Consider the following 22577-nt stretch of genomic DNA (forward strand, 5'->3'; position numbering starts at 1 on the left):
AAGAGTAGTGATTGTAGTTTGTTGATTCAATCGCTCACTTATTAGATAAAAAAGTTCAATTAAGACATGTCGTAAATATTAAAGACTTTTTAACTGAAGAAGAGAGTGCCTTGTTTTTTTTTTTCAGTTTCCAAAGTGCACCTTTTTTTTTGTCGCCTTTGTAGCAGCGTTTCTCTTTAAGATTTTTGGATTTACGCTTGCTTAATAATGTGGTTTTCATTGTAGTTTGACTGTCGCCGTTTGTTACTTTGTTCCTTAAGTTTGTTCAGTATTTTTTGTACTTGTTAGTTTGTTCATTTTAGTCAGTTACCATATTTTTCGGACTATAAGGCGCACTTAAAGTCCTTACATTTTCTCAAAAATTGACAATGCGCCTAATGTACAAATGATTTCTGATTGTTCTTACCGACCTCAAAGCAATTTTATGTCATACAAGGTGTAATAAGTCTGACCAGCAGATGGTAGTCACACACATAAGGACTGCAGGATGAAGCCTGTTCAATAAATGACACTAGCAATTACCCGTAAGCAAGCAACACCAAAACGTTGATGTTTCATTGAGAATATAGAACATTTCTACACAGGGCGCTTAAAAATCTGTCAAAATGTATTAGCGCAACTTCGGTAAGCTATGAAGCCGCACCGCTTGATGGAACGTGGAGCATTACAGCTAGCACAGTCAGACGTACCGTGCTTCAATATAAGGGTATTATTATGGTGTGTGGCACCTATTAGGAGACATTATCTGGCATTTTGTTTCACAATATTATGCAAAACCAACTTTTCCTACCAATTGGTACCTGCTTTTGTGTACTTGGGATTTGCATAAGTCCCGAAAATGTGTGCGCGTTCGCCTTTGCAGTCTGAGCCCTTGTCAATAAGCGCTTTCTTTTTCTCTAGTTCTAGTTCTAACTTATATCTGTCAGTAGACTCGCTATGGAGCCGCAGAAAACTACCTGTACAACAAAGATGGTGCGGAGAAAACACAGTCGTAATGGAGGCACGTAAATAAGACCGCCCACAAAATGTGACATCCTGAGGAGACGGACAGAAAGCGACTTGAAGATGATCTGTAAAACATAATCTATGACAAAAAATGACCAAAGAACCACCATTACACAAGGAAGTGTTTTACATTTACAAAAAAATTATAATAATATGACCCCTTTAATGCGCCTTTTGTATGAAAAAAACCTGACTCGTCTGGAAAATACGGTACAGTGCTACTAAATAATGCACTTTATATCCCGTTATTGTCGAGTAAAACTGACCAGAATATTTGGTGGTCTGCAAGGAGATTTTTAATGTATGTACGTTAGTGTCCTCCATGCTTTTCTAGCTGTGAGAAAGAAAAAAATCATAATTGTATGAAACTAGACCCGCTCATCAACCGTAAAATATGGTACTTATTTAGTTTTCTACTTAAATACTTTCCCTCACTTTTTGTTGTGGTCAGTGAGTTTGTAGTGATAAATAACTGTAAAAATGACAAGACAAATACCCAGTAGATACTTCTAATATACCAAATATCATTTTAAAGTCAAATATTTGCACGAGGGCAAGCTTACAGGTCCCACCCTCCACTCCGGGCCTCGCTGGTTCTCCGGGCCCCAGGTGGAGCCAGGTGGGCTCTCTCGGCCCTAGGCTCCACTTTGCAACGCAGCCTGCCTGTGGCGCAGCGAGCACCAGCAGCAGCGTGTGCATGTGTACAATTGTGCACTAATGAGGCATCGGTGCAGATGTCAGCTGTGAGACATGAAATATTGACGAAGCCGCCAAGAAGATGTGAGCAGACATTGTTGTTGTTGAAGCCTCTCACCCCCCCTCTGCCCTTTTCCATTAGGGTGTCACACCGCAACATGTTAGCGGTGTTTGATACGTGTGCGATGAATAAAATACATGTTCTACCTGACAGCTAACATGCTAATATTTGGCTAAACGAACGTGCGATGTCATTCTGCATGACGCTCCATCCTTGCATGTTTTTTTTCATCTTCATCCTCATGCTAACCACATTAGTTGGTACACAATCCAATCAAAAACTGACTTTGCAATATCAAGTAAAACGTCTTAATCAGCGTTCAATTGTGAATTGAAGTGAAGTGAATTATATTTATATAGCGCTTTTCTCTTGTGACTCAAAGCGCTTTACAATGTGAAACCCAATATCTACCGTACTTTTCAGACTATAAGTCGCAGTTTTTTTCATAGTTTGGCCGGGGGGGTGACTTATGTGTGAAATTATTAACACATTACCGTCAAATATCAAATAATATTATTTATCTCATTCACGTAAGAGACTAGACGTATAAGATTTCATGGGATTTAGCGATTAGGAGTGACAGATTGTTTGGTAAACGTATAGCATGTTCTATATGTTATAGTTATTTGAATGACTCTTACCATAATATGTTACGTTAACATACCAGGCACGTTCTCAGTTGGTTATTTATGCCTCATATAACGTACACTTATTCAGCCTGTTGTTCACTATTCTTTATTTATTTTAAATTGCCTTTCAAATGTCTATTCTTGGTGTTGGCTTTTATCAAATACATTTCCCCCAAAAAATGCGACTTATACTCCAGTGCGACTTATATATGTTTTTTTCCTTCTTTATTATGCATTTTCGGCCGGTGCGACTTATACTCCGGTGCGACTTATACTCCGGTGCGACTTATAGTCCAAAAATACGGTAAGTTACATTTTTAAACCAGTGGGTAAAGTGTTTTGCCCAAGGACACAACGGCAGTGACTAGGATGGCAGAAGCGGGGATCGAACCTGGAACCCTCAACCAATTCTATTTAAAAAAATAAAAAAAAAATCTTTAACCATTTGATACATTTTGCATTTTAGCATAAGGAAGGGGACCACTTATGTCGTCGCACTTTGTTAAAATCTTAAATTTGATCAAAAGTAGCCTTAAAAAGGGTCCTAAAAGTCTTACACTAGATCCATTATGTCATTTTGGGAGGGGATCTAACCCAAAACAGTTTAAATTTTTCATCACATCAGCCTAGGTTTGATTCAAGGTGACGTGAATAAGTCCTGCGCTGTGTGTGCACTTGAATAAAACATCTTATCATCATTAAAGCTTTTAATTCTTTCTGGCACAAGAATGCTAATACCTGAATAATTGAATAAAAACTCATTTTTATTAAACACCACTTAACCATTTGGAAGCGTGGACGCCGGCTTTTGTATTTATGATGTAAGGCATGAATTAGTAAGTATGCTTTCAGGTGTTGCGGGAACTGTCCTGCCACAGGAGCGACGACAATGCGGATTAGCGGCAAGGAAAGCCACAATAGACACGCACCTTCAAATATTGTGTACTCTGTTTACTCTTCTACTGTGACTCAGCTTTATCAATCCCTGGTGTTTGTTTTTGGGCCCTTGGACTCGGGTTGTGGTGCACTACTTTGTGATGCAGCAGCGCCATCTGCTGCCAAGAGGCCGAACAACACAGACGGTGGAGGAATGAACAAGAAAAGGCACACTTACTTGATTTGATGAAGCCATTGTAGGTGTTTTTTGCTGGGAAAAGCAAAGAAAAGAGACACGTTAATGTGGAGGTAACAAAAAAGGCAACAGGTGCAGTTAAACAAGGTAAAGCTGTGATAAAATGTCATTTATAAAAGCCACAATAAAGTTAAAGTACCAATGATTGTCACACGCACACTAAGTGTGGCGAAATTATTCTCTGCATTTGACCCATCACCCTTGATCACCCCCTGGGAGGTGAGGGGAGCAGTGAGCAGCAGCGGTGGCCGCGCCTGGGAATCATTTTTGGTGATTTAACCCCCAATTCCAACCCTTGATGCTGAGTGTCAAGCAGGGAGGTAACGGGTCCCATTTTTTATAGTCTTTGGTATGACTCGGCCGGGGTTTGAACTCACAACCTACCGATTTCAGGGCGGACACTCTAACTATGAGAAAGAAACATGCACAAGATACTAGCTAGGTGGCTAATGTTCTTTTACATACAGTTTAAGACAAGCTAGGGAGAATGGATTAATAAATAGAGATTAAATTATATGTTTACTATTTAGCCCTAATTTCAACAAGATATAAAATAGTACTTTTCATCCATTATTGTTCAAAATGAAGTATTTCCTCTAATGGCATGTTAGGCAGCTACTGTAGTTAGCTAAGTGAGTAGTTAAGTCAAATGTATTTACAAATATATTACTTTTTTGTTTTCACTCTATATAACCCTAATTTCAAAGCTATTCCGTACACCCCAGAATCATATAACTTGGTACTTGACACATGCTAACTTTTTTTGGGTTTATTTTACAATCGTCTATATTCCAGAGTAGAGATGTCCGATATTATCGGCCGATAAATGCTTTAAAATGTAATATCGGAAATTATCGGTATCGTTTTTTTAATTATCTGTACCTGGGTTTTTTTGTGTTTTTTTTTTAATCAAATCAACATAAAAAACACAAGATACACTTACAATTGGTGCACCAACCCAAAAAAAACTCCCTCCCCCATTCATTCACACAAAAGGGTTGTTTCTTTCTGTTATTAATATTCTGGTTCCTACATTATATATCAATATATATCAATACAGTCTGCAAGGGATACAGTCCGTAAGCACACATGATTGTGCGTGCTGCTGGTCCACTAATAGTACTAACCTTTAACAGTTAATTTTACTCATTTTCATTAATTACTAGTTTCTATGTAACTGTTTTTATAATGTGTCACTTTCTTTTTTATTCAAGATTTTTTTTTAAATTTATTTATCTTATTTTATTATTTTTTTTAAAAAGGACCTTATCTTCACCATACCTGGTTGTCCAAATTAGGCATAATAATGTGTTAATTCCACGACTGTGTATATCGGTATCGGTAATTAAGAGTTGGACAATATCGGATATCGGCAAAAAAGCCATTATCGGACATCCCTATTCCAGAGTCATATAACTTGGTACTTAACACATGCTAACTTTTTTTTGGCTTATTTTACAATTGTATATATTCCAGAGTCATAACTTGGTATTTGACACATGCTAACTTTTTTTTTGTGCTTATTTTACAATCGTATATATTCCATAATCATATAACTTGGTACTTGACACATGCTAACTCTTTTTTGAGCTAATTTTACAACCGTATACGTATATTCCAAAATCATATAACTTGGTACTTGACACATGCTAACTCTTTTTTTTTGCTTATTTTACAACCGTATATATTCCAAAATCTGTTTGGCGTTAAGTCATGAAACAAACTGTTTAAATCGGATAACTGCTACTTGAATTACTGAACTATTGAATTAATAAGACTAATGCAGTGAAAGCTAATAGTTAGCCATTTAACATGCTAGCCAGCTAGCTACATTATTTATATTTTTAATAGTCTTTTTTTTTTTTAAATCGATAAATAAAAGAAATTATACTTTTCTACCGTTTGAAACGTTTTTAGACAAATGTAGAGCTAGTATGCTAGCCTGCCATACATAATAGATTAGCATTGTTTTCTTATGACATCAAAAGCACATTTACAGTAAATAGCTTCCCGTTTCTTCCTCAAAAATCTTTTTTTTGCATGCGTCACCTTTAGGAGCTGTGAGTGCTAGCTATGCTCATTATTAGTCCTACCTCCACCACCCCCACCTCGCTTACACTAAAGGTCAGGCACGTTGCTTGAGGCGGCCCACTGACAGCAGTGTTCAAACCGCGACCTCGCCGGTCCTGGCATCTGTCGCCTGCAATCGCCGGGCGCCAGCAGACTCACACGACTTAACAGGCTAGCATCTGTCCCGCCAACCAAAGAGGAGGAGGGAGGGGCGCACTGGCTGCCTGGTGGTTAGGAACTGTCAGCCCGAGTTTCATGACAACCGGTAGCGCTCCAAAAAATGAAAATGCAAACATAATTTCCACGTCAGGCCGCATAAGGGCTTCGCTCGCCGCACCTCCCGCCTTCTGTCGACAGCTGCTATAAGCTACGCTGCGGCTTTAAGCTCGCAAACGCCCTGAGAAGCGGCGCACACACCATCATCAGGCTTTTTGCTAAAAATGGATGACAGTCGACGAGGTTTTGTCGCAAATTGTCCGTGCATGCAGACACATTGTTGATGCCCTGTGCATACACATCAGCCCAACAGTGGACACGCCTTCTGGCGCTTAACAACTCGCTTTCCTTCACTGCGTATCACAATAGTCATATCATTGTACAATCATTCCTGAATGCAACCAACACATTCACTTCAAATAATAAGACAATACAACACAACCATGTTTTCGGCGCACCATGTATGTACACAGACACACAAGTATGGCGTTCAGCATTTAAGAATTCAAGCTATTTTGTATGCAGATTAGACTTTGTTTTTTGTTGGCTCAAAATTATTTGGAAAAAGGGATAATAATATACAAAACCTAAAACCAGTGAAGTTGGCACGTTGTGTAAATGGTAAATAAAAACAGAATACAATGATTTGCAAATCCTTTTCAACCTATATTCAATTGAATAGACTGCAAAGACAAGATATTTAATGTTCAAACTGGAAAACTTGGTTATTTTTTGCAAATATTAGCTCATTTGGAATTTGATGCCTGCAACATGTTTCAAAAAAGACCGAGAAAGTTGAGGAATGCTCATCAAAGAACAATAACTCCTAACAGTAGCTCCTTTGAATTCCTTTCTAAGTCTATAACAAGATCTGATAGCTCAGTTAGAGCTCTTGTTATTACCAAATCTGTGTTATATGTAGGGATGATACTCGAAACCGGTTTTCCCGGTTGTTCGATAAGAAAAGAACCGAGTCCTCGGCCTCGAATCCCTTTTTGAGAACCGGTACACGTTATCGAGACCACGATAGTAAAGAAAAAGAGTTGGTTCTTTATTCGAATCCCTCGGAACGAATCCCGTCCCGACCAGAATGCCCCTTGAGACATCACAAGAAATTACGTCACGTAACTCAGTCATTAGGCGCAGATAGGGAAAGCAGGAAAACAATGGACCACGCTCCAAGGTGTATAAAAGTTCAAAACAAAAGGTATAATCTAATGAATAACTTTACTGAGAGATTTGAGCAGGGTACAAACACACGAAGAACACTTTTACGACCAACCGGAAACATAGCAACCAGGCTAGCAACGCACCTCCTTTACGGCAGCTGTCGCAACGTTCTTAAAACAACCACAGCACATACATATATATACAACATATATCCCCCTTTTTTAACTTTTGTTTTTCTTTCAGTGTGAACAAAACAAAATCACACTGTATATGTGTTGTCTGTCTAATTATAAATAATGCAGACGAGGCGTGTTGGCTGAGTTCTTGACGTTTACTTTCACAGCGTGCTTATAAACTCATTCTTAGCTGCCGGTGGCGACATGCAACAACATTTTTTGGGCTACCGCGCATGCTCGTCACTCCCGTTGCATGCTGGGTAGTGTAGTTGTTATATTCCCTAGCTCATAACACATCACATCTTTCCCCCTATAAAGAAAGATTTTAACTCCATAAAGTGTATTTCTTTTTTTAGCTTTAACTTTTCATTTTTTAGCATTGTAACCACATTTGCAAACAACTTTTCTCTTCATAGAATTTTCTTTCAATAAAGAAATAAAGTGCAAAAATGTCAAAGCATCATAACAAACAGTTATGTCAAATAGCAGCAGAAGTGCACTTTTTGGAGAGCTGTATTATTTTAAGTTTTGTGCCCAAGGGACTGATTTTATTTAACACTATATTATTATTTATACACCTATAGTGATCACAGAGACAGGTTGTTTTTGTGTTACTGTATATATTTGTTTTTCTGAAAAATCCCACTTAATATACTTTGGGTAACAACAGTCAATATTTATTTATTTTATTTTATTTTTTTAAGGGGTTAACAGTCAATATTTATTTATTTATTAGATTTAATTTTTTTCTTATATAATAAAAGTGAGCTTTTGTTAAACCAAATATTGTGTGTTTTTTTCCATATACAACAACCTATCTGGACTCGATAAGAGAATCGATAAGGAATCGGTTCGATAAGAGGATTCGATAATAGGCTTGAGTATAAAAGCAGCTTCCATGAAATGCTCAGTCATTCACAAACAAGGATGGGGCGAGGGTCACCACTTTGTGAACAAATGCGTGAGCAAATTGTCCCAACAGTTTAAGAACAACATTTCTCAACCAGCTATTGCAAGGAATTTAGGGATTTCACCATGTACGGTCCGTAATATCATCAAAAGGTTCAGAGAATCTGGAGAAATCACTGAATAACACAGTGGTAAAAATGCCCCTCTGCCAACTTTTTTGGAATGTGTTGCTGCCATTAAATTCTAAGGTAATTTAAGTTTCTCAGTTCAAACATTAAGTATCTTGTCTTTGCAGTCTATTCAATTGAATATAGGTTGAAAAGTAGGGATGTCCGATAATGGCTTTTTGCCGATATCCGATATGCCGATATTGTCCAACTCTTTAATTACCAATATCAACCGATACCGGTATCAACTGATATATACAGTCGTGGAATTAACACATTATTATGCCTAATTTGGACAACCAGGTATGGTGAAGATAAGGTACTTTTTAAAAAAATGAATCAAATAAAATAAGATAAATAAATTAAAAACATTTTCTTGAATAAAAAAGAAAGTAAAACAATATAAAAACAGTTACATAGAAACTAGTAATTAATGAAAATTTGTAAAATTAACTGTTAAAGGTTAGTATTATTAGTGGACCAGCAGCACGCACAATCATGTGTGCTTACGGACTGTATCCCTTGCAGACTGTATTGATATATATTGATATATAATGTAGGAACCAGAATATTAATAACAGAAAGAAACAACCCTTTTGTGTGAATGAGGGGAGGGAGGTTTTTTGGGTTGGTGCACTAATTGTAAGTGTATCTTGTGTTTTTTATGTGGATTTAATAAAAAAAATAAAATAAAAAAAACCCAATACTGATAATAAAAAAACCGATACCGATAATTTCCGATATTACATTTTAACGCATTTATCGGCCGATAATATCGGCAGACCGATATTATCGGACATCTCTATTGAAAAGGATATGCAAATCATTGTATTCTGTTTTTATTTACCATTTACACAATGTGCCAACTTTACTGGTTTTGGGTTTTGTACAACTACAAAAACCCATTCATATTTTTGTGATCCTCCTGGAATAAAGCTGAGAAGTCTATGCTTCAAATTGCATTGTATGAAATCAGAAAAACTCCTTATGGGTCAGCAAAGTGCACTGGAAAGATATGGCAAATATATAGTACTGTATACTGAAATAAAACAAAATTCCACTGATACAACAATTATACATGTGTTAATAGCAAAAAAACGTTTTTTGGCAGCCACGCTTCCATCAGTCTACCCCAGGGCGGCTAATGTAGCTTACCACCACCATGTGTGATTGTGAATGGATGATGGGTGCTCAGTTCTCTGTGAAGCGCTTTGAGTGTCTAGAAAAGTACAATTTAAATAATCCATTATTATTTTTGTTATAAATATACTTTAAAGGAAAAAAAATGTTGCGGCATACTATGCAAAAATTATGTTGGGAACATTGGTGACATCTAGTGGCGATGTGGCATATTACAACCTCAAGTTGGCCAGCATGACATTTTCATTCAGAACATAATTAATGTTCAAGTTAAAGTACAGATGATTGTCACACACACACACGAGGTGTGGCAAAATTATTCTATGCATTTGACCCATCACCCTTGATCAGGTGAGGGGAGCAGTGAGCAGCAGCGGTGGCCGCGCCCGGGAATAATTTTTGGTGATTTAACCCCCAATTCCAACCCTTGATGCTGAGTGTCAAGCAGGGAGGTAATGGCTCCCATTTTTATATGTATGTGTATTATTATACTACAATATAAAATGTCAAATACTTCTTGGCCATGCTGTTTCGTATGTCCACAAAGAAAATTAATGCTGAAATAAATTGTGAAATAAAATTATTTTATTATTATTTTAATGTAGCCAAACTGTCCACCAAGATAATTAATGAATGAAATAAAAAATATTATTTTAATGTCAAATACTTCTTATCCAAACTGCGTTGTATGTCCATTAAGAAAATGAACGCTACAAAAAATGTTGAAATAAAATTATTTCATTTTTATTTTAATATGAAATACTTCTTATGCAAACTGGTTTATATGTCCACTGAGATGAATAATGCAAAATAAAAATGAAATAAAATTATTTTATTGTTATTTTAATGTCAAATACTTTTTGTCCAAACTGTCTTGTATGTCCACCAATAAAATTAATGCTGAAATTTTTTTTAAAAATAAAATTATTTTATTATTTTCATGTCAAATACTTCTTATCCAAACTGGTTTAGAGGTCCACAAAGATTAATAATGCAAAAAAAATAAATGTATTTTGTTTAATGTCAAATACTTCTTGTCTTGTATGTCCACCAAGAAAATTAGTTCTAAAAAAATGTATGAAAAAATTATTTATGCAATAATAAGTAATAAAATCAAAATGTTATTCTAGTAGAAACATTGTTACACTACAACAACAAAAAATAAATATATATATATATATGTATATATATAGTGTGTGTGTGTGTGTGTGTGTGTATATACTGTGCATACACACGGTATATTGTATCCCATGATTTACAGTAAATGTGCTTTAGTCTTCAAAGAGACGTTTGTTGGGGGACTTAGGTGACCTCTAGTGGCGATATGGTATATTACAAGACAAGTAGTCAAGGCAGCATAGTCCGATCCAAATGCAGACTATTATGTTATGTATAAATAATGCTAACTTACACTTCTTGCATCCACATTTTTTGATCCGTTTGGGGTCTGTGACATCATCGTGGCAGGCTTTGCAGTAAAACAACGCCCTTTGGAGGGAAACAAACAAATAATATTCAGCGTGCGCCATGTCTTAGACTTAGACTATTCATGTTATACAAAGTTTGTTACCTTTTGACTTCTTTGGCATCGCTAGCAATGAAGAAGCCCAGCGTCCCCTCTTGCATTTTAACGTGGTTGCCAGGGTTGATCAGCGTGCTGCCAGAAAGGCACATCAATCAATAATCAATCAGGCGTTTGAGTCAACGTGTTTGGACTAAATGTAACCTCGGCCTTCTAAATGTGAAACATGACTGTACTTGGTCCATAAAAAGACAAGGACTCAGACTTTTGCCATCATCAAATACAAATAAGTGATCATGCACCTGCTCTCCCTCTGGTCAGACTTGTACTCGATGGCTATCAGCAGCAGCTTCAGCTTGACGTAGCAAAGTCTGAAGAAGAAGACTTGAGTCAGCGGAGTGCACAGCCACTGTGTAGTATTACTGCCTACTCACTCGCAGATAACAGGGAAAGACATGCCCACGAAGGCACTGGACAGGTACTCGGTGTACATCTCGTTGGCCACGCCCTCCAGGTAATACTTCTGCCACGTGTCCTCCTCGATCTGCAGGGCAAAGCAGCGTGAAGACCACGCACAGGAGCTGCGAGTGCCAGCACGTGTACCTTGATGAAGGACCTCATGGAGAAGAGGTTGGCCAACATGGTGGACAGCCCCTGAGCCAGGCAGCTCTGGGCGATGAAGCCCAGCTTGAGCTCGGCCAGGCAGATGGCGTCGTCGCCCTCCTTCCAGGCCCAGCTGGGGATGTTCAACAGGTGAGCCTGCGTGCAGCAAGTCAGACATGTGAAGCAGACAATCATGGCAGTTGTAGTACACATGAATATGTCAAACATTACCTTGTTGTGATACTGCAGCATCTGAGTGATGATGCGGATCTTTGGGTGGTAGTTTTTGATGGAGATCACCCTGATGTGCCATAAACAACAATGTCAACACTTTATAACTTGATCCATTTCACTGTCTATAAAATAATACCATTCATTTTTATCTGTATCATTTTTATTATTTCCTTGTTATCTTATTTTAAATATTTTGTTAATTTTTTTTATATAGGTACTCAACATGTCCTATATTAATACATGTTGAGATTTATTATAATTACATATTTAATTATTAATATATTTACAACAATAGTGATTATTTTTCGTTTTATCTCGACAACTGGGGTGGTACAAATATTAATATCAGAATATATTGTATCAACTCTGACCTATCAGAAACAAACAAAACCTATGAAACGCTTTTTGATATCGATATAGAAACATTTCAATATTGATACATCAATACTGTGATATTACGTCAACGTTTTGATATCGATATAGATACATTTCAATATTGATACATCAACATTTTGATTTCGATACATTATCATTTTGATATCGATGTAGAAACATTTCAATATTGTTATGGCAACATTTCAATATTAACACATCAACATTTTGATATGTCAACGTTTTGATGTCGTCCAATGACATTTTGATATCGATATAGAAACATTTCAATATTGATACGTCAACATTTTGATATCAATGTGTCAACGTTTTGATGTTGATACATTGACATTTTGATATCGATATAGGAACATTTCAATATTGATACATCAACATTTTGATATTATGTCAACGTCTTGATTTCGATACATTGGCATTTTGATATCGATGTAGAAACATTTCATTATTGATATGGCAACATTTCAATATTAATACATCAACATTTTGATATGTCAACATTTTGTTATCAGTAAAATGACATTTTGATATCGATACAGAAACATCTCAATATTGATACGTCAACGTTTTGATATCGATACATTAACATTTTGATATCGATATAGAAACATTTCAATATTGATACATCAACATTTTGATATTCATGTCAACGTTTTGATATCGATACATTGACATTTTGATATCGATATAGAAACATTTCAATATTGATACGTCAACATTTTGATATTGATACATTGACATTTTGATATCGATATAGAAACATTTCATTATTGATACGTCAACATTTTTATATCATACGTCAACGTTTTGATATCGATATAGAAACATTTCAATATTGATACATCAACATTTTGATATTAATATGTCAACGTTTTGATTTTGATACGTTGGTATTTTGATATCGATGTAGAAACATTTCATTATTGATATGGCAACATTTCAATATTAATACATCAACATTTTGATGTGTCAACATTTTGATATCAGTAAAATGACATTTTGATATCGATACAGAAACATCTCAATATTGATACGTCAACGTTTTGATATCGATACATTTACATTTTGATATCGATATAGAAACATTTCAATATTGATACGTCAACATTTTTATATCGATACATTTATATTTTGATATCGATATAGAAACATTTCAATATTGATACATCAACATTTTGATATTAATGTCAACGTTTTGATTTCGATACATTGGCATTTTGATATCGATATAGAAACATTTCAATATTGATACGTCAACATTTTGATATCAATACGTCAACGTTTTGATATTGATACATTGACATTTTGATATCGATATAGAAACATTTAATTATTGATACGTCAACATTCTTATATATATACGTCAACGTTTTGATATCGATATAGAAACATTTCAATATTGATACATCAACATTTTGATATTAATATGTCAACGTTTTGATTTCGATACGTTGGCATTTTGATATCGATGGAGAAACATTTCATTATTGATACGTCAACATTTTGATATCAGTAAAATGACATTTTGATATCGATACAGAAACATCTCAATATTGATACGTCAACGTTTTGATATCGATACATTAACATTTTGATATCGATATAGAAACATTTCAATATTGATACATCAACATTTTGATATTCATGTCAACGTTTTGATATCGATACATTGACATTTTGATATCGATATAGAAACATTTCAATATTGATACGTCAACATTTTGATATTGATACATTGACATTTTGATATCGATATAGAAACATTTCATTATTGATACGTCAACATTTTTATATCTATACGTCAACGTTTTGATATCGATATAGAAACATTTCAATATTGATACATCAACATTTTGATATTAATATGTCAACGTTTTGATTTCGATACGTTGGTATTTTGATATCGATGTAGAAACATTTCATTATTGATATGGCAACATTTCAATATTAATACATCAACATTTTGATGTGTCAACATTTTGATATCAGTAAAATGACATTTTGATATCGATACAGAAACATCTCAATATTGATACGTCAACGTTTTGATATCGATACATTTACATTTTGATATCGATATAGAAACATTTCAATATTGATACGTCAACATTTTGATATCGATACATTTATATTTTGATATCGATATAGAAACATTTCAATATTGATACATCAACATTTTGATATTAATGTCAACGTTTTGATTTCGATACATTGGCATTTTGATATCGATAAAGAAACATTTCAATATTGATACGTCAACATTTTGATATCAATACGTCAACGTTTTGATATTGATACATTGACATTTTGATATCGATATAGAAACATTTAATTATTGATACGTCAACATTTTTATATCTATACGTCAACGTTTTGATATCGATATAGAAACATTTCAATATTGATACATCAACATTTTGATATTAATATGTCAACGTTTTGATTTCGATACGTTGGCATTTTGATATCGATGTAGAAACATTTCATTATTGATACGTCAACATTTTGATATCAATACGTCAACGTTTTGATATCGATACATTGACATTTTGATATCGATATAGAAACATTTCAATATTGATACATCAACATTTTGATATTATGTCAATGTCTTGATTTCGATACATTGCCATTTTGATATCGATGTAGAAACATTTCATTATTTATATGGCAACATTTCAAAATTAATACATCAACATTTTGATATGTCAACGTTTTGATATCAGTAAAATGACATTTTGATATCGATACAGAAACATCTCGATATCGATACATTGACATTTTGATATCGATATAGAAACATTTCAATATTGATACATCAACATTTTGATATTAATGTCAACGTTTTGATTTCGATACATTGGCATTTTGATATCGATATAAACATTTCAATATTGATACGTCAACATTTTGATATCAATACGTCAACGTTTTGATATTGATACATTGACATTTTGATATCGATATAGAAACATTTAATTATTGATACGTCAACATTTTTATATCCATACGTCAACGTTTTGATATCGATATAGAAACATTTCAATATTGATACATCAACATTTTGATATTAATATGTCAACGTTTTGATTTCGATACGTTGGCATTTTGATATCGATGTAGAAACATTTCATTATTGATACGTCAACATTTTGATATCAATACGTCAACGTTTTTATATCGATACATTGACATTTTGATATCGATATAGAAACATTTCAATATTGATATGTCAACATTTTGATATCAATACGTCAACGTTTTGATATTGATACATTGACATTTTGATATCGATATAGAAACATTTCATTATTGATACGACAACATTTTTATATCTATACGTCAACGTTTTATATCGATATAGAAACATTTCAATATTGATACATCAACATTTTGATATTAATATGTCAACATTTTGATTTCGATACGTTGGTATTTTGATATCGATGTAGAAACATTTCATTATTGATACGTCAACATTTTGATATCAATAAGTCAACGTTTTGATATTGATACATTGACATTTTGATATCGATATAGAAACATTTCAATATTGATACATCAACATTTTGACATTAATATGTCAACATTTTGATATCGATATAGAAACATTTCAATATTGACACATCAACATTTCGATATCGATATACAATGCAATATTGATACATCAATATTTCGATACTGACATAGCAACATTTGAAAACATCAACACTTGCATATAGATATAAAAACATTTGAATATTGGTGCATCAGCATTCGATACATCCACATTTTCGTGACCAAATGTTATTAAAGTTGACAATTTGTGTTAGTTTGCTTGTAAAAAGAATGGTGTTTAATTTAGTTTTCCCCTTGGTGGCTTTTAAAAAGTGAAATATTGATGAGTGGATGAATGTGAACACATGACAGTTGGTGTAGCAGGAGGGACAAACCTCATGATGTTGGAGGCGTCCTCTGCGTCGGGGTCAGCACAGTATTTGTTAGCCAAGATCAGACATGCGTCTGCGGATTCAATCTGGACAACAACAACATGGCGTTAATACTTCATCAACACCTCATCAGTGACGGCGAGCGTCTTACCTTCACCCTGGCCAAGTCGTGCGGGTTGAGGACGGACCCTTGGTAAAACTCCACCTGGGTGAAGTGGCGCTTGAACAAGGCTTCCAGCTCAAGATTAGGGGAAATACTGCAATATGCAGAAGGAAATACTTGAAAGTTGCAGCTTGAAATATGAACAGTAATCTTCTTCTGCTGCTTACTTATGGAGAAAAACTATTTCTACATTGACATCATCCCTGTCCTTGTGTAGGAAGTCTTTGAGGAAGTTGGACACGCTCTCCAGCGTGATGTGGCCGCACACCACGATGTGTCTGGACGGGAAGTGCGAGGTCAGAGGTCAGTGGCGAGCACACGGATTATTGCAGAGGTCATGTGATGAGGTGGACATGACAAGCAATGTTCAGGTGATTGGTCGGCCATGTTTTCACTGAGCACACTGGATTAGGGAGCATTAGCGATGACATCATCCACACTTTCATTTGTCCTTCATATTTTCTAGTAGTAATACTCTAAAGCAGGGGTCACCAACGCGGTGCCCGCGGGCACCAGGTAGCCCGTAAGGACCAGATGAGAGATGGCCTGTTCTAAAAATAGCTCAAATAGCAGCACTTACCAGTGAGCTGCCTCTATTTTTTAAATTGTATTTATTTACTAGCAAGCTGGTCTCGCTTTGCCCGACATTTTTAATTCTAAGAGAGACAAAACTCAAATAGAATTTGAAAATCCAAGAAAATATTTTAAAGACTTGGTCTTCACTTGTTTAAATAAATTCATTAATTTTTTTATTTTGCTTCTTATAACTTTCAGAAAGACAATTTTAGAGAAAAAATACAACCTTAAAAATGATTTTAGGATTTTTAAACACATATACCTTTTAAATTCCTTCCTCTTCTTTCCTGACAATGTAAATCAATGTTCAAGTAAATTTATTGTTTTTATTGTAAAGAATAATAAATACATTTTAATTTAATTCTTCATTTTAGCTTCTGTTTTTTCAACGAAGAATATTTGTGAAATATTTCTTCAAACTTATTATGATTAAAATTCAAAAAAAATATTCTGGTAAATCTAGAAAATCTGTAGAATCAAATTTAAATCTTATTTCAAAGTCTTTTGAATTTATTTTAAAAATTTTGTTCCGGAAAATCTAGAAGAAATAATGATTTGTCTTTGTTAGAAATATAGCTTGGTCCAATTTGTTATATATTCTAAAAAAGTGTAAATTGCATTTTAACCTATTTAAAACATGTCATCAAAATTCTAAAATGACTAATGATGTTCCATAAATTCTTTTTTTAATTTTTTCAAAAAGATTCGAATTAGCTAGTTTTTCTCTTCTTTTTTTCGGTTGAATTTTGAATTTTAAAGAGTCGAAATTGAAGATAAACTATGTTTCAAAATTGAATTGTCATTTTTTTCGTGTTTGCTCCTCTTTTAAACCGTTCAATTAAGTGTAAATATCATTAATTATTAATAATAACATAGAGTTAAAGGTAAATTGAGCAAATTGGCTATTTCTGGCAGTTTATTTAAGTGTGTATCAAACTGGTAGCCCTTCGCATTAATCACTACCCTAGAAGTAGCTCTTGCTTTCAAAAAGGTTGGTGACCCCTGCTCTAAAGCATACTTTACTATGGAAATACTTTCAGCAGTTTAAAAACAAATTAAGTAAGATTAAGGGACTTGGAATAAAGAAATATATATTTGACTGTTAGGTGGAGAGAAATTAATACTACTTATTCTCACCCTTTGTTTATATAAATTACAATACAATGCATTTTTTTGTTTTTTTTTTGGTTTTCATCCAACATATCAATATATATATATTTTTTTTGGAATAAAAATGTACCATAAAACAATTTACGTACTACAGACGTATGTGAAAAATACAATTTTAATTATTGAATAATACTCCAATTAGTATTATAATTAAGACATGAATTAATGAAAATGGTAAACAATTTCCACATTTTCGCCCACAGACTGAATTTGAGGTTTTTTTTTATGTGCTGCAGATAAAATCATTGTATTAATTATAATACATTTTCTGACCTTTAAATTAATAGCAAGTTCAATACAAGTGTGTCCTGTTATTCTTGATATTTGAACACAATATTTCTCAAAATATGTATTTCATAAATGTATATTTTAAATACTGTATTTATTCAATTCTTCTCCACAGCTGAAAATGTTGTAACTTACATTATCCTTAGAAAATATGTATAAACTATCTTTATTTTTATGCTTTTTCAATGCAAGGTTTGCCACTAGAATCTAAGTGAGACTAACTTCTTTCATTTGTGTGTTTAAACAATTAAATCTGGAGTGAAAAAGCTTCAGAGGAATGATTTGGAGTGTAAAAATGTCAGATGAGGAAAGAGAAAATGATGCAATTGATGAAACTAAATAAGCAGTTTAAGGTCAAGACTTCATGAAGGAAGTTGAAGCATACGTACCGAGTTTAAAGCAATCACAAGAGCGCTAAAAGTTTGACGGAAGTTTGTTTTTTGCAGATGAAAGAAGCACAAGAGCCAAAAGCAACAAAAAATCTAGCGCTGACAATTTTTTTTTAGAGGCATGTAGCTAGCTAACGATTTTAGGAAAGTAAGTTTAGTAAGTGTTTTTGACATATTGAAAAATGTGCTTAATTGCCTTCTTGCCAAGAGACCAATGAAAATAGGACACTTGTGGCTTTTTTCTGACTACTGTAGGCTAGCATTTGTGTAGATCAGGGGTGTCCAACTCGTTTTCATTGAGGGCCACATCGCAGTTACGGTTGCTCTTAGAGGGCCGATTTAACAATGAGTAATATATGAATATACATGTGTATGTATATAATACATTAACAATATTTTTTTTTTTTTTACAGAAGCTGCAAAAAAATAAAATACAATTTTTAAAACTGGCAACTTAGTCACCAGAATTTTATAGTAAAAGCAGTGATTTTTTTACAGCATATAAAACCATTTAATAAATGGAAAAACAATACCACTGTTTTTAGCGGTAAAATTCAAGCAAAGTTTGTTTGTTTTTACTGTAAAATCTTTTTTGTTTGTTTTTTAATGTTTTAGTGTCTTACTGTGTATAGAAAAAAAAACATAAAATCTATTGTCAATTTTACAGTCTACAATTTGATTGATAATTTGTTTTGAAATCATAAGTCAAGCAGATATTTAAGTACAGTATTTATCTTTATTTCAACAACAAAAAATTTTGGAATACATGAGAATATAATATTTTGATTTTGATAATATTGAATTTGAAAAGATATGCAATTGCATGCAGTACATGATTTTTAATGTCAAAAGGAAAAGAACAAATATATTTAGTAAGAAAAGATTAAGCATTATTTTAATGCATATTATTCCCAGGCGTTCGTGGGCCACATAAAATAATGTGGCCCCCGGGCCTTGAGTTTGATACCTGTGATTTAGCGGGACACCAAACAGCTTGCATCTATTGACAAGATGCTACTACAAAAAAAATTCAATACAGTGGAACCCGTTTATGTCGACACACTAGGGACTGGCTGACTGAAGCATAACCAAATATAACATAACCAAAACTAAAACTAGCCATTGTTTGCACATTTGGCCAGAGACATGAAGAAAATAACAATAAAAAAAAGGAATTTTTAACCTGCGGTAGTTTTTATCTGCATTCTTCTATTTTCATATGATATTTTATACTCTTATCTAACACAATGGCTACTCTAACTTCGCTGTACAGTATGTCTTGACTACAATAAATGCTTAATACTGTCATGCTTTTATTTTGAAACTTCCTTTGCACTGAACAGGAAGTCCCTGTGCGTTTTAATACCGTGTAACCGGGTTTTGGTTGACTTTGTTGACATGAACGGGAGCCACTTTAACAGATTCCACAGTTGGTTACTTTTGTGCCAACACCAAAAGACTAGAAAAGCAGTATTTTCATCTTGCTCTCTGGCTGCAAGAAGGCAAACAAGAACACACACACTTGTCAAAATGTCAACGAACTACAAAATGTAGCGTCTAGTCCCGAGGGTGTAGGTCAGACTGAAGATAAAGGCCAGGAATGTTCCAGAAGCAAAGCGCCAGGAAGAAAACAACAAAGCACAGCCAAAGCCAGTAAAATAGTGTTTTTTTCCAGCACTGAAAAAAAACATTGGCACAGATGTAATGCTGACATTAGTCTACAAAGCACATATTCACATTTATTTGTATATCATGTATATTTTATATATTTATAATACTTATAAATATATATATACTTTTATAAATATATTTATAATGTACATTTATACTGTATATGTTTTATATCACATTATTTTCATGTATTTTAAGATCTGAAATTCCATTTGAAGTTTACTAATCGTATTATCTGACAAAGTTGTGTAATGTTAACACTTAATTGGTGAGAATAAATGATACACAATTTAGAAGAGAAAGCCAACACTTAACACATAAATCACACACACACACACACAAAAACAAACACTGACGACAAGCAAGTGTAAATATGGGAAAAACCAACAACTTATTAAACTCTCAAATTATGATGATAAAAAAGTCTGAACTTTATGGGAGCAAATTTAAAACGTGAAAATTAAGTCAAATTATTACAAGAAAAAACGAGTTGCAACTTTGGGGATAAAGTCAGAATAATAAGTCGGAATATTAATACGAAGCAAAAGAGCAATGTAAAAAGAAATTGAATAAAAGTCACATTGAAAAAAGATGTAATTTTAGGGAGAAAAAAAATCTGAATTTTACTTGATCACAGAAAAACATTTCAGCAAAATGAATGAAGAACAAATGACAATAAAGTAGAAATTTTATGAGATAAAAGTAGGAATTTTATGAGAAAAAAGTTGTAATTTTACGAGAATGAAGCAACAACATTATGAGAAAAAATTTGAATATTAAGTGAATTTAGCGAGTATATACGAAAATAAATTTTTTAAAGCGAAAATATTACAAGAAAAAAGTTGTGATTTTACAAGAATGAAGCAAGAACATTATAAGAAAAAAGTTGGAATTGTGTGAGCATGTAGCAAGAATATTAGGAAAAAAAGTTCTCAAGGCATAAACATTACGAGAAAAAATACGTAATTTTACATGAGAAAAAGGTTGACATTTTACAAAAATAAAGCAAGAACTTTGCAAGAAAATTTGACATTTTATGAGGAAAAAAGTTGTAATTTTACTATAACGAAGCAAGAACATTACGAGAAATTGTTTCTTATTTTATGAGAAAAAAGTTGTAATTTTACTCGAACGAAGCAAGAACATTACGAGAATTTTTCATTTTATTCTATGAGAAAAAAGTTGTAATTTTACTCGAACGAAGTGAGAATATTCAGAGAAAAAAGTTCTAAAAGCGTAAACGTTACAAGAAAAAAGTCTGAATTTTACGAGAATGAAGTGAGAACATTACGAGAAAGATGTCATTTCACGAAAAATAAAGGAAGAACATTATAAGAATTATTCCTTTGTTTATGAAAATAAAGCAAGAAAATGATGGCGAAAAGCTGGAAATTGATGACAGTCCAAAAAACCAGGGACATTTGGGAATAAGTAGAATTATCGCGCGAGAAAAAAAAAATCTAATTCTACAAGAAAAAAGTTTGTGGTACTAAGTTTGTGATTAGACTATTTAACATAAAAATTAGGGATGTCCGATAATGGCTTTTTGCCGATATCCGATATTCCGATATTGTCCAACTCTTTAATTACAGATACCGATATCAACCGATACCGATATCAACTGATATATGCAGTCGTGGAATTAACACATTATTATGCCTAATTTGGACAACCAGGTATGGTGAAGATAAGGTACTTTTTAAAAAAAAATTAGTAAAATAAGATAAATAAATTAAAAACATTTTCTTGAATAAAAAAGAAAGTACAACAATATAAAAACAGTTACATAGAAACTAGTAATGATTGAAAATAGTGGACCAGCAGCACGCACAATCACGTGTGCTTACGGACTGTATCCCTTGCAGACTGTATTGATATATATTGATATATAATGTAGGAACCAGAATATTAATAACAGAAAGAAACAACCCTTTTGTGTGAATGAGTGTAAATGGGGGAGGGAGGTTTTTTGGGTTGGTGCACTAATTGTAAGTGTATCTTGTGTTTTTTTATGTTGATTTAATTTAAAAAAAACAACAAAAAACGATACCGATAATAAAAAAAACGATACCGATAATTTCCGATATTACATTTTAACGCATATATCGGCCGATAATATCGGACATCTCTAATAAAAATGCATGTAGGATAATTGGTGTCACCACTAAAAAAGAAAGTATTTACATTTGCTAGCAAGCTGTAAAACACAAAGCAGCAGCAGCAGCATGGAAATGAGAGCAGCAGCAAAAAGCACCTTGGCCAAGTTCTTCA

At 33.6% G+C, this 22577-nt stretch overlaps 1 protein-coding gene across 6 annotated transcripts in view; it reads right to left on the reverse strand.

The window, feature by feature from the left end:
- Positions 1 to 22577, reverse strand: part of LOC133655363 (calcium-activated potassium channel subunit alpha-1a-like) — a 157030-nt gene that overhangs the window by 40087 nt on the left and 94366 nt on the right. For all 6 annotated transcript variants that reach the window (XM_062055448.1, XM_062055450.1, XM_062055445.1 and 3 more), the window contains exons 10-19: positions 16380 to 16490; positions 16201 to 16306; positions 16053 to 16135; positions 11728 to 11797; positions 11497 to 11652; positions 11328 to 11437; positions 11196 to 11264; positions 10942 to 11028; positions 10783 to 10859; positions 3506 to 3538 (exon numbers count right to left, since the gene is read on the reverse strand). In XM_062055448.1, the coding sequence (XP_061911432.1) occupies positions 3506 to 3538; positions 10783 to 10859; positions 10942 to 11028; positions 11196 to 11264; positions 11328 to 11437; positions 11497 to 11652; positions 11728 to 11797; positions 16053 to 16135; positions 16201 to 16306; positions 16380 to 16490 (902 nt within the window). The remainder of the gene's footprint in view (positions 1 to 3505; positions 3539 to 10782; positions 10860 to 10941; positions 11029 to 11195; positions 11265 to 11327; positions 11438 to 11496; positions 11653 to 11727; positions 11798 to 16052; positions 16136 to 16200; positions 16307 to 16379; positions 16491 to 22577) is intronic.

This window comes from Entelurus aequoreus, linkage group LG08 (assembly GCF_033978785.1).
Source record: "Entelurus aequoreus isolate RoL-2023_Sb linkage group LG08, RoL_Eaeq_v1.1, whole genome shotgun sequence".
Classification (NCBI taxonomy): domain Eukaryota; kingdom Metazoa; phylum Chordata; class Actinopteri; order Syngnathiformes; family Syngnathidae; genus Entelurus; species Entelurus aequoreus.